General features: G+C 45.0%; 1 protein-coding gene across 1 annotated transcript in view; it reads right to left on the bottom strand.

The window, feature by feature from the left end:
* LOC148008703 (vanillin aminotransferase-like) overlaps positions 1-7,254 on the bottom strand; it is a 49,029-nt gene extending 41,775 nt beyond the window's left edge. The window contains exons 1-6 of the mRNA XM_087674053.1: positions 7,022-7,254; positions 6,838-6,969; positions 5,298-5,382; positions 5,098-5,170; positions 4,892-4,989; positions 4,713-4,805 (exon numbers count right to left, since the gene is read on the bottom strand). Of these exons, the coding sequence (XP_087530179.1) occupies positions 4,713-4,805; positions 4,892-4,989; positions 5,098-5,170; positions 5,298-5,382; positions 6,838-6,969; positions 7,022-7,254 (714 nt within the window). The remainder of the gene's footprint in view (positions 1-4,712; positions 4,806-4,891; positions 4,990-5,097; positions 5,171-5,297; positions 5,383-6,837; positions 6,970-7,021) is intronic.
* Between the last annotated feature and the right edge of the window lie 6,149 nt (positions 7,255-13,403).

Genomic DNA, 13,403 nt, shown 5'->3' with positions numbered 1-13,403 from the left:
GAACGGCAGGGGGAGGAAGCAAAACTGGAATTTGACATGAACCGATTCAGGGAGGATGTAGTTTCATGACCCCCCTCGCCGCACTCTCAAGAGCCACCACAAGAGAACCCATCTGCGGAAAGAAAAGCCGCCTCTAGGGAAAGACGCAGAAAGCTAGTAGAGGAAGCCAGGAAACAGCTGAGAGCCAAACCAACCATGCTGCCGTCCGCGCCTCTCTCACCGTGCCCTGATGATCTCCCCGCGGAATTCCATGCAGAACTGGTGTTGTGGGAGATACAAGAACAAGGAAAGGATCCATTCACCTTTAGTTTCCTCCTACCCAACAGTCTGCGGAGGGTCTTGCCGCTCAAGGTGATGGACGAGGTAATTGCGGTCGGTGACCAGTTGGGGCAAAGATGGCTAGAAGAGCGAGAAAATACCCCGACCTCTTGGGGCACAGAAGCGGCTGACTACTGGCAGAATAAAGTTTTTGAAGTCCCACACACTGTACAGGGCTACAAAAGCCAACCCCTGTGGAGGAGACGAGTATGCGACATCAGTATGCTCGCCTAGATGGCGTTTTGTAACACCCTGCCATTCGAGCGGAACAACCCTACCCACATGGCATACCCTCAAAGGGTAGGGGTGGATTTTGATGCCACCCTCCACGGGCGGTACGACTTCCCTATTATTTATAACTCCACTGTAGTATCCTTCGAGCATGTCCTTCTCTTTACCGTCGAAAGCCTAGATGAGTCTATGACGCGCTTTCTTGCGGATTTCTTCTCATGTCCTGACCCCGCTTTTGTAACAACCTGTAATTATCTTAGGTTACTTAGGCTACTCCTTAAGCAGGACCCGACTCCACAAGAGCGTGGCCTACCTCCCCTATTCTTTGATCCTAACGCTATAGACAACTGCGCCATGGCTCGTCTTATGATGAGGGCTAGTCTCCTTCCCTCTTTTTGCCTAGCCCTCCTAGAAGATATGAATGACAACCAATTCACTAGGTGCAATCACCCTTTCCTCTCCACCACTTCTCTTCATGTTCGCATGAATCTGAAAGATTACATGCAAAGTCGCCAGTTTTTGAGAAAATCTATCCGACCCCCTTCCCCTCCTCATTCCGATAAAGACAATTAGACCTGATTATCATTTCAAAAAAAAAAAAAAGAGAAGTGCACCACAGTCACTGCACCTAGGGTTTTCCCTAGCCCCCTCCCCACTTCACACTTAGGGCACATCAAGGGCAAGACTTTCAGACCTGTCACCCTAAGACTTGCACCGCACCTCCAACGACACACGAACTGGGTCCTCAAGTGTGGGACATTACCAAGGGCTTGCCCAAGGTTAGACCCATCTCCCAGTTCCACTGCCACGGGCACCACGTACTACACGGAGAGGTAGACACACCCCTTAGGAAGTGCACAACTTTTCTTGCAGGTTATGTTCGAGTTTCAAGATCTGGCTATTCCGTTGAAGAGGATCACCCACGGCATCTTTTAATGACCAAAAACTTTTTCCATGTGCCGGTGTCCAGCCATCTGCCTGCTGATGGCTACCATGATTGAACCAAATCAAGATAGATCTGCCATTGGCATAGATCTTGAAACCTCATCTTCCAAAGATGCATGCCCAACGCCTCAGGATCTACCGATCGCTTATTGATTCCACAAGCCTGAAGAATTTCAATGCAAGGTTGAAGATCTTCAACGCAGTACTGAAGACCTTCAACTCAAAGACAAAGATCTTCAAATCAAAGACACAGATTTTCAATGCGAAGACAAACCATATCTTTGTCAAGACAGAGTTCGGGGGGGCTTCTCCAGGATAAATCCCTCCAATACCATCCTCCTAAGGGATTGCTTATTGCTTCAAGCCTTTCTGATGCTTAAGGGACGATGGGCTACATGATTTCCACCAGTCAACTGGAATCCCAATTAGCCGTCGCAAAATGGATGCCACAACTGTGTGAGAGAGGCCGAGCATCTTCATAAAGCCTAAAGCACGCCGGAATCTCTCTTGGTCATCGTCATTAAAACTCCATCACCTCTCATTCACACAACCACCTTGGAAGCAGTGTCATCCACCTACCAGTTCCGTCTAGCAGCAGACCTAACTAGCCACTACTTCCCACCGCAGTGCCATGGGACTGGCACTTGGCTAGGAGGGGAGTAATGTTACCGTGTTTCCCGTAGCACAGAGGAGTGGAAAATGGAAAAAAGGAAATAGCAAAAAAGGCACAGGATAAAAGCAGAAAAGGACGCCTTGATCGGTAACCAGACCCTGAAAAATTTAAACGTTCGGGTATGTCCCTCAGAAAGTCTCAGTGTCGCCCTGAGACAACAAAAGAGTAAAAGACACACCATTAAATATGGAAGCGCTCTCGAATCCTTGTAAAAGAGCGCCAGGCTCGCTCCTGTGCAAATTGTACGCATTAGTTGGGAATAGGATAAAATTAGAGTGGTGGGAAATGGAAAAAAGAGCCTAGGCTACGCCAGACCATGTAAAAAAGGGAAAAAGGGGATGATCACCCAAAAGGGATTTAGGGTTTTGTATATAAAGTTGAAAAGTAAATGAGAAGCTCATTCTTTTGGTGTGTGGCAAAAGAGTTTTCTTCTTCCTCTCTTCTTCTCTCCTTCTTGCTTGTGTGGGCTCTTGAGAGAGAGAGTGTGAGAGGGTGAGGGAGTGAATGTGTGGGAGTGAGGGATCAAGAGGGTGAAGCTCTTCACCATCTCCTCTTCTCTTCTCTTCTTTTCTCCTCTCGCGCGCGTGGGTATGGAGGATGGAGCTTGGAGATGGAGGAGGCTTGAGGATGCTTGAGCTAGCATCAAGAATCGTGGAGCTACCGGAGTGCAAGAGAGAGGAGGGTACTCGATCAAGCATCAAGGTAAGCTCACTACACTCATAGGATCGACGGCGCGTCGGCTAGGTGAGAAATAGCTATTAGAGCTCGCTTGAAACGCTTGAACAATACGCGGTCCGTGGGTCTTGGCGGTTGGTTTGGATTAGTGGCATGAAACCCTAGCTCAAGGCTAGGAAACTGAGGCTCTGTAACCCCAAGCTCCTAGATAGCCATTATTAAGCAATCAACTATCTACTTGACTACCTTTTTCACTAGCTTGATCCTGAGAGGGACCACTTCTATAAAGTCAACTGGAAACAAATACAAGCATTAGGAGAAATTTGCACCCTCAAACAGCCCTTTAAGAATGAAGTTTCCCACTCCTCTCAAACATGGGTCATTTTGAAATTTTCACATACTCACTCAAAATTCAAAACTCATATGCTTACAATGTACTCTTCAAGCTCTTTTTAGTAATTAAAACATGCCATGAGATTTTTCATGTTGACAGGACTTGTAATAAATATTTGCATGTATAAGGAATCTCTCAAGAATTTCATGGCATGCTTTATAATACCAAAAATACCTTGGGGATTATATTCTCTCAAATCTAAAGTTGAAATATTCTCAAATATGAAGAACCTCCTCAAATATGAAGAATCCCATCATCTCATAGCATGCTATATAACAACACAAAAAGCTTGGCAAGTACATTCTTCTCAAATAGAAGAAGCTATGACATCACAAAATGAAACCTTCTCCAATATGAAGAATCTCATGGCATGCTACATATTATTAGAAAGAGTTGAACAGTACTTTCCAAATGTAAAAAGGCTGCCAAATTTTGATTGAATTTGCAATAATTTGATAATGACCCCATTTTTTAGCAAAGAGGGGGAGTTTGATTATTAAAAGGCCCTTTTGAGAGTCTTAAGTTCCTCCTAACAGGCCACTTGGTGGTGCCCAGATCCATGTCTATGATATTTGACTTAACATATTTATACTCAAATAGAAGTGAACTTCGAGACAACCTAGGTCTAAATAAGTTCATACACTTCTCCTCCACTCTGGAGCAAGAGGTATCCTGGTGCTAGGGTAAAATGGCTGGGATACATAGGGCTGACCTTTAAGAAGCACTTCGTCTTGCTGATGCAATCTATCAGATCTCACTATCTTGCTGATGCCTCCTAAGTCCCGACCCTTGTCACACACATATCATGCTGCATGTTCTTGATCTAAAGGGTTCTACAGGTCCTTGATTGTCCCTTCCAAACACTTTATCTGCTTGCAAACTTATTTTGGTTGTCATTCCTAGTTCCTAGATATCTTTTGCCATCACCTTTCATGCATCTATTGGCTTTAGCACACTTGGACCTCTTGCACCTTGTGTTTCACAGTTTTTGTGCATCCCTCATCTTGGGTGTTGCTGATGTGAAGCATCCTCCCTCTCACCCTCACAATTCATCCTCCACTTCTGCATTCCTAGCCTGGCCAAAGTGCTCGGATAGCAGTGAGGTGGATCATGCTGCATCTGGGTCACTGGAAGACCTTATCCTAATCCGCTATCATCTAAAAGAAGTTTTCAGACTATTCTGTTATCCCGTCAGCTTACAGCTGCACACAATTCATTAGTTCTACTGATTGCAGTGTAAGTCATGTTACTGGAATCCCAGGCAGTATACATTCTACAACCTGTATTACTCTGAACCACTCCCTCATATTCCATACGCTAACAGTATCCATCCTACTGACATGCACTGCAAGCACTGGAAGCCATTAGCAGATTATAAAACAAAAATCCCATCCCCGTTAGGAAGCAAGAAAATCAGAAACCTGAACAAGAAGAGGGACATTCCATCGAAAACAACAACAAAACTTTGTCAAATACCATGGTGTCATTAGCCTCGGATCCACTGTTAGTGAAAAAAACTTTTCCCATATGAAACCGCTTGAAACATTCCAAAAGTTCCTTCGACAATTCCTGCACGTGGTCATGTTATTACAACACATATGGAATCTTACAGTGAGCTTGACTACCAACAAGTAAGTATAGACTACTTCGCGTACCAATGCAGGCTTGTTGGTTCGATTCCAGAAAGAATGATAAAACGGAAGTTTTCGGAGTTGTTGTGTAGCAGCTTCAACTAGGCACTCTTCACTGCCACCTTTTGATGTACAGTGATCAGGACATGTAAGAAAGCTGTATCGCCAGCCTACAATACAAAATGAAACCAAATGTCTTCTGACAAAGATGAGCCAAGTCCTTTTCGTACCTAAAGCAGTACACCATAAACCAGCCATTGTATCCAGATATTTCTTCCCAGAACTATCATAAACATAGATACCCTGGAAAAAAAGAGAGTGCATGCAAGTCCAGACCAAAAGATGTCTACTAGTCAAAATAAAATCCATGGTGTTCCAAATCTGCAAGTAAGATGTCTTGACATTATATTGGTGCTTTGAAGTACTTTACCTCTGCTCTCTCAATTACTAGCGGATGACTTTCAACGACCTGCCGGCCTGCAGTGAAGGGACCTAGCATTGGAACTCCCACATGTCTGCAGCAAAGATCATGAGAAAATACTTGAATAAGAAGGCTATTCTGTTGACATGTTATACTCAGAAACTATAAAATATATTGATAGCTATTTGCTTTGCTGAAACCATGGCAATGAACTAAGTAATGGAATTACAAGACAATTCAAAGTTGCCCAATTACTTGACAACCATTGTGAATCACTGACAACATTCCTCTAATGCTGAAATATTCCATACAAGATACTTCAATATCCTTTAGGCTAGGCTAGTACCAGGACTACAACATGTGGCCATTAGCTGATTCCCATATATTCTGCCCAATGTCAAATATTTTCATTAAGTAGTCTTGATTCTCTCTCCTAATATAAGATGTTATAACATCTCTCCACTGCACACAATGAATTACAGCCAACAGTTCTCTCAAAAATTCCCTATCCTCCAATTTTCATGCTTCTAGAAGCCATTACCTTGTATTCTTGGTCAAGAGGCAGCATCACGGTCTAGTAAATTTGTAGTGATCGCTACTTGGCCCATGTTTGTTGCATGCTTCAAGCCAATGCATAAGCCTTCCTTTTGTCCACTTGCATTTGGCATTTTTTACTTCTTCACATTTGAAAGGGAGAGCTGCAGCTTCTCCAATGAATAAGGCTTTCATTAACTTCTCCATGATGAAGATGATGTTCTTCTTTAGTTCCATCTTCTAACTTCAATCTAAAGAATGTGCATAAACGAGTTCACCCATCTTTTCATTCATTCCCTTCAAAATCTCAGACGCTTTGCAAATGTTTCATAATCTTTGTCCTTTAACAAGACGTGATGCCAGGAGGCATATTCCACGGTGAATTCCGTGAGGTTTTACGGTGGATTCCGTAAACTTAGATGACCGGGGCTCATACACAAAGAGGATTCTTTGTGCGAGAAGTTGATGGGGACGCCTGTCCTTTTCGGGCGTTTCATTAATTTAGTGTGTACGTGGGTGATTCCATAGTGGGTGATGTTGGGTATCTCACACGCCTTACTTACGCCTACGCTCATATGGGAGTGTGCGGGTGATCACTAGGACACTGGGGCACTTTTTACTCTCGGTAGGAGAGGTTTTTTCCCCCAGATTATGTGTACTATTTTGTATGTGCTTGTGGTGCACACTTACGGGCACTTACTCTGTTCGGGTGTGAACAGCCCCTTATAACCCTAAGGTAAGTAAGTGTTCGGGTGTGAACAGCCCCTTATAACCCTAAGGTATAAGGGTTATCATTTGTACTTTCAGCTAACACTCTATTCAGTACTATTGCATTGGGTATCGTGCTCAACTCTGTCTCTCACTCTCACACTGTCTACTGCACTTCAGCTGCACCTCGATCCTCTCCCATCTGACATTTGGTATCAGAGCTCAGCTCAGAGCAGTCTTCAGTCTGCAGTCTGCAGCCCACTCCAGTTCAGCCAGCCCCCGCCAGTTCTGCCCCAGCCACCTGTACCTGCGTGCTGCCACCTCTGCCCAGCGTGTCCTCTGCCCTGTGTCTGCCCAGCGTGCCCCTTCGCCTGTCAGTCTGCCTGCGCAGCCTCCCTGCGCTGAGCTAGACTGTGCCGTCAGCCCCAGCTGCCTGTTCCTGCCCAGTCCAGCCTGCGCCTGTCAGTCCGTCAGCGTGCAGCTCCAACAACCAGCGCGCCATCTGTCCTGCACAGCGCGCCCTGCCCAGCGTGCCACCTGTCCTGCACAGCGCGCCATCTGTCCTGCACAGCGCGCCCTGCCCAGCGTGCCACCTGTCCTGCACAGCGTGCCGCCAATTCTGCGCAGCGCGCAATCTGCCCAGCACGTAACAGTCCTGCCTGCGCGTGTCACTGGACCTGCACGCCTTTACCTGTGCGTCAGTCCGACTGTACCCAACAGTCATTACCTCGGGAATCGTGCCCGTCGTCAACACGCAGAGGTAACATTCTACACTTTTCTATTACACAGGAGTTCGTGCAACAGGTTCAGGTTCAGCATTGGGAAACGTGCTGAACAGCAGGTTCAGTTTTCAGCATTGAAAAACGTGCTGTGTCTGTCTGTGACACATTGAATGCACATTTTGGGGCGTTTGTAACAGACATTTGTGACAGAAATTTTGGGCAGAAAATTTTGGGGCTTTTGATGTTTTAGTGCTGCTGAGCACTAATTGCACCTTGGGAAGCGTGCATCAGTGACAGTTTTTTTGACAGAGTACCCTTTGCACATTAATTGCAGACTTGTGTTTGCTGCAATTTCTGGAAATTTGCAGATTTCCAGCCCGTACTGCATTGACATTGCTCTATTGCCTTTTGGGAAATAATGGCAAATCAGGGAGGAGATGTATTCACCTATGTGTCCAAGGAAGACCGATTGGATGGGAACAATTATTCCCTTTGGTCTTTCATGATGAAGAATGTATTAGTGGCCAAAAATTTGTGGGATTATGTCAGTGGAGAGGAAGCACGACCGGGAGTTGTGGCTCCGGCTACTCCTCCTCCAGGAGGACGTGCAAGAGGGCAACCTCAGCCCCCTCCACCTCAGCCCGCTCAGCCACTTCCCCCAAGAACTCCAGCTCAGAAAGCTTGGGATACACGGGATGCACAGGCTATGTCGCTGATTGCATTGGCAGTTCAACGGACCATCATTCCTCATATTCGTTCAGCAGCTTCTTCACAAGAAGCTTGGTTGACATTGGAGCAGATGTTTGCAGGAAAGAATGAGACTCGCATCTCTTTCTTGAAGAAAGAGCTAGAGACTCTAAAGATGAATGAGGGTGATTCTATGCAGGATCATCTCAACAAAATTCAGGACTTGCGGGAGCAGCTCATGAATGTGGATGAGTACTACTCAGATGCGCAGCTGATTTCTACGACATTGAATTCACTGCCTCCCTCTTACTTGGCTTTTCATACTGCCTTGAACCTCACTATGAGGATTTCGAACGAGCCTATCACTTTCATTCAGCTTGTCAGTTTGCTTCTAGAGGAGGAACAAACTAGACGGAACAGTGGTGTGGATGGTATAGCCTCTGAGCAGGCTTTTATGTCAAGGCAGAAGGGTAAAAACAGCCAAGGGAAAAATGCTTCGCAGAGTTCTGGTAGTAGTAGCACTTCGCAGACAAGTCAGAAACAGGGGAGCACACAAGCCAAGAAAGGAAAATGCCATTACTGCAAGAAGCCTGGCCACTATATCACTGAGTGCAGGAAGCGCATCGCCAAAGAGAAGAAGAAGGAGTCAGGGATGTCTGTTTCTGCAGCTCCTTCCACTGCTAGTGAGTCCGCGTCCTTTGTTGCAGACAGGGACTATTGTTTTTACACTTGCAGTTATGATGTCTCTTGGGCTGATAGAGCATTTAGCTCTACAGAGGATGCTGACACTTGGTTCTTTGACAGTGGTGCTTCACGGCATATCACATCTCTTAGAGATTTATTTGCTTCTCTTGGTGCACCTCCCGTTGGGAAGTCTGTTCAGTGTGCTAATAATGCATCATACCCTGTTCGTGGTATTGGGGAGATTCAGCTTACAGCCATTGATGGCTCTATTCTCCGCCTACAGGATGCTTTGTATGTGCCTGGCATTAAGAAGAATCTGCTTTCCATTTCTTCTATGGCACGTTGTGGTTTGCAGGTCACCTTTGATGATGACCGTTGCATGGTCCGTGACAAGGAACACATGACATTGGTCTTGACAGGTTCTCTGTGTCATGGGTTATATGAGTTGGATGCTCTTTCGGTAGATCAGTCTGCATATTTGACATCCACTCTTACTCCTGCTATGTTAGAGGCAGAGTTATGGCATGCTCGTTTGGGGCATGTAAACTATGGCAGCTTGATGCTATTACAGCGTACTCAGATGTTGGATGGATTACCTCTCTTGGAGAGACCTCCTGAGCATTTATGCGAGGGTTGCATTTTGGGGAAAATGCATCGTTTCTCTTTTCCCCGTGATGTTGCTTTTAGAGCAACAGCCAAATTGCAGCTTGTGCATTCGGATGTTTGTGGGCCCATGCAGACACAGTCATTGGGTGGTTGTTACTATTTTGTAACATTTATTGATGACTTTACACGTTTTTGCTGGGTTTACTGCTTGAAAAAGAAGTCAGAAGTGTATGATGCATTTTTGGCTTTCAGTGCACTTGTGGAAACTCAGTCTGGTTGCAAGATTAAGACTCTCCGTTCGGACCGAGGGGGGGAATACATGTCCTCTATGCTGAATTCTTATTTGCAGCAGAAGGGCATTATCCATCAGTACACTACTGCATATACTCCACAGCAGAATGGGGTAGCAGAGAGGAAAAATCGGTCACTCATGGAGATGGCCAGATGTATGCTGAAGGCAAAGAGTTTGCCTCATAGTTTTTGGATGGAAGCCGTCATGAGCGCTTGCCACATTTTGAACAGATGCCCTACCAAGGCCTTGAAAACCGTCACACCTTTTGAGGCTTGGCACAGCCGCAAACCTTCTGTTGGCCACTTCCGTACTTTTGGGTGTCTTGCATATGCCCATATTCCACAGGTACTTCGAAAGAAGTTGGACAACAAGGCTATAAAATGCATCTTTATGGGATATAGCAGCGAAAGCAAAGGCTACAGACTCTATGATCCCGTGATCAAGAAGGTTTTTGTCAGCAGGGATGTTATATTTGATGAAAAATCAGAATTATCCTTGGCTGGTTTTGATACATATCAGGCTGCCCGTGATGTCTTTGAAGGGCTGCTGCCCATCACATTTGGTGATTCAGCTGGTACTTCAGCAAATGAACCTAATGTTCAGCCAGCTGCTCCTATGGAACATGCAGTAAATCAGCACATTGCTGAAACTGAAATTCAGCAGGAACTTGTACACAGTCAGGAAGCAAGACAGGTGCCTAGATGGTACACGCAGACTATGAGAGATAGTCATTTGGAAACACCCTTGGCTGGTCGTACTCGAAGGCAAACTCGACTGCATGATTCAGCACATTCCATGGAGTTGGTTATGGCAGCATGTACTCATGATAATGAGGAGCCTGAATGTTTTGAGGATGCACGACATAGTGTGCATTGGATGGCAGCCATGCAAGCTGAATTGGATTCTATTCATAAGAATCATACTTGGGATTTGGTGTCTTTGCCAGTTGGCAAGCGTGCCATTGGTACGAAATGGGTCTACAAATTGAAAAGGAATGCAGATGGATCCATAGATAAGTACAAGGCACGGCTGGTAGCTAAAGGCTACGCACAGAAAAAGGGCATTGACTATGAGGAGACCTTTGCTCCTACCTCCCATATGACGACCATTCGGTCTATGATTGCCTTGGCTGCACATTTTGGTTGGAAAGTGCATCAGCTGGATATAAAGACTGCATTCTTACATGGGGAACTTCAGGAAGAAGTGTATGTACAGCAGCCCATTGGTTTTGCAGTTGAAGGCTCAGAAAATTTAGTATGCAAGCTGAAAAAAGCTCTATATGGTTTGAAACAAGCTCCACAAGCTTGGTACGCAAAGATAGATGCTTTCTTGCTTAGTCAGGGGTTTGTAAACAGCCCATCTGAGTCTACCCTTTATGTACATAAAGAGGGGGGATCCATGCTGATTTTGTGTCTATATGTAGATGACCTTTTGCTCACTGGAACACATGCTGATCAGATTTCAGCATTCAAAAATAATTTACAGCAAACTTTTGACATGTCTGACTTGGGTATTTTGCACTATTACTTGGGCATCCAGTTTGTACATGATGCTAGAGGCATTGGATTATGTCAGTCAAGGTACATTGGGCAACTTCTTGAGAAGTTTGGCTTACAGGATTGCAAGCCAGTTTGTACACCCATGGAACCTGGGCTCAAACTGTCATTACATGATGACAGTGATTTGTTTGATATCCATACTTATGCTCCAGCAGTGGGATGTCTCATCTATCTATGCCACACTCGGCCAGACATACAGTTTGCCGTTTCAGTTTTGAGCAGGTACATGCATCAGCCTCGTATGTCGCATTGGCAAGCTGTGAAGCGTGTGTTTCGTTACTTGCAGGGTACTAGAGCTCTTGGATTGCTTTATGCCAAGGGGGTACCACTGCAGTTACATGCTTACAGTGACTCTGATTGGGCTGGTGATTTTGATACTCGTCACTCCACTAGTGGCAATTGTTTCTTTCTTGGCTCGTCATGCATTTCTTGGGTTAGCAAGAAACAATCCACTGTTGCCACGTCGTCATGTGAAGCTGAGTACAAGGCAGCCTTCACTACTGCAGTTGAGTGCGTATGGCTTAGACGCTTACTTGCTGATTTGGATGTATCTGTTACGGAGCCTACTCCTTTATATACTGACAGTCAGAGTGCCATTGCAGTGGCACGGAACCCTGTGTTTCATGCTCGCACGAAACACATAGAGATTCACTACCACTTTGTCAGAGAGAGGCTACATGCAGGTGATATCAGCCTTGTCTACTGTCCTACCACCAGCAATGTGGCAGACATCTTCACCAAAGCTCTTCCACGAGACACATTTGAAGCATTTCGCGATGCTTTGAATTTGACGCCCTTTGGTGGCGGATGATCCTTGTACACTTGATCACTCTTCACTCCAGGGGGGTTTGTTGGGTATCTCACACGCCTTACTTACGCCTACGCTCATATGGGAGTGTGCGGGTGATCACTAGGACACTGGGGCACTTTTTACTCTCGGTAGGAGAGGTTTTTTCCCCCAGATTATGTGTACTATTTTGTATGTGCTTGTGGTGCACACTTACGGGCACTTACTCTGTTCGGGTGTGAACAGCCCCTTATAACCCTAAGGTAAGTAAGTGTTCGGGTGTGAACAGCCCCTTATAACCCTAAGGTATAAGGGTTATCATTTGTACTTTCAGCTAACACTCTATTCAGTACTATTGCATTGGGTATCGTGCTCAACTCTGTCTCTCACTCTCACACTGTCTACTGCACTTCAGCTGCACCTCGATCCTCTCCCATCTGACAGGTGATTCCGCAAAATACATATTAAATTAATAAACGTTTATGAGTTTAGAGTGCGCACTCGTAATAAATTAAGGTTAGGAATTATTTCTAACCAGTTGATTTATTTATGTAGCTGAAGACTGCTAGGTATTCACTTTTGTCGGTTTAATTGTATTATTTTACTAACGAATGTGAATGCTTCAGTTGATGTGTAGAGATAGCAGCAGTGGCGGAGGAAAGCATTGGAGTCTAGCGAGTATTCGACCTTTGGATTATATTTTGATAGGCACCACGCCTATATTTTGTTATATCTATTGAGACATCGATTATTGATTATTATTTTGTATGCGCCTATGCGCGCGGATATGTTATTTCTATTTGGACATTGAGATTGGGCATGCTAGACTCTATGGGCACCGTCCATTAGCTTTACTTTCCTATTTTTGTAGAAAGCAAACTCAAAAGCTAAAAGCTTGTCATATTTTTGTAAATTGGGCTATTATTGAGTATGAAGATGGAAATATACATAAAATACATACTTTGTGAAGCGCTCACACAAGGCATGGGGGGAGATTGAACCCAATTGGTCTCTTGCTTCTTGTCGTTCATGCTTTTACATTGTTTTTTGTGCAAAAAGGTAGAGTTCATTGTTCTTGGGGACCTTCCGGGATTCACTACGTGAGCATACAGCGTCCGATCTGCGCACCAAGACAACACTAAAGAGTAGACCTCGTTTCTTCCACCTTGGTACAAATACACTACCGTTAGTGGATATTCTCAGTTCATGTGTGAGTCTGTATTGTATTCGTGGGCTGTGTACTAATCGTGATGAGGGCTGCATTATTTGCACCTGTTTTTATGTGGCCAAGCAGCCTGATTTATGGCTGACCGACATATTTTATGCCCCACTTCTGGGCTGCCTGATTTTAAGGCATTGGTAACTTTTCCCAAAGGGCATTGTGTGTTTGCAGCCTCAACTACTGTCCTAGCAGTTTCGAGATTAGAATTTGATTTCTTTGTGACAAAACTGTTACATAGGTGTAGTCGCTCGAGTTTTGACAATGTTCTCATGTTGTGATAATTTTCATTAAGCCATGAGCCATGTATTAGCCAC

The sequence above is a fragment of the Lygodium microphyllum genome, unplaced genomic scaffold (assembly GCF_053477565.2).
Source record: "Lygodium microphyllum isolate KBCC unplaced genomic scaffold, Lygodium_microphyllum_v1.1.10 scaffold_77, whole genome shotgun sequence".
NCBI classification, from domain to species: domain Eukaryota; kingdom Viridiplantae; phylum Streptophyta; class Polypodiopsida; order Schizaeales; family Lygodiaceae; genus Lygodium; species Lygodium microphyllum.
This window is presented reverse-complemented; position numbering and strand designations above follow the sequence as displayed.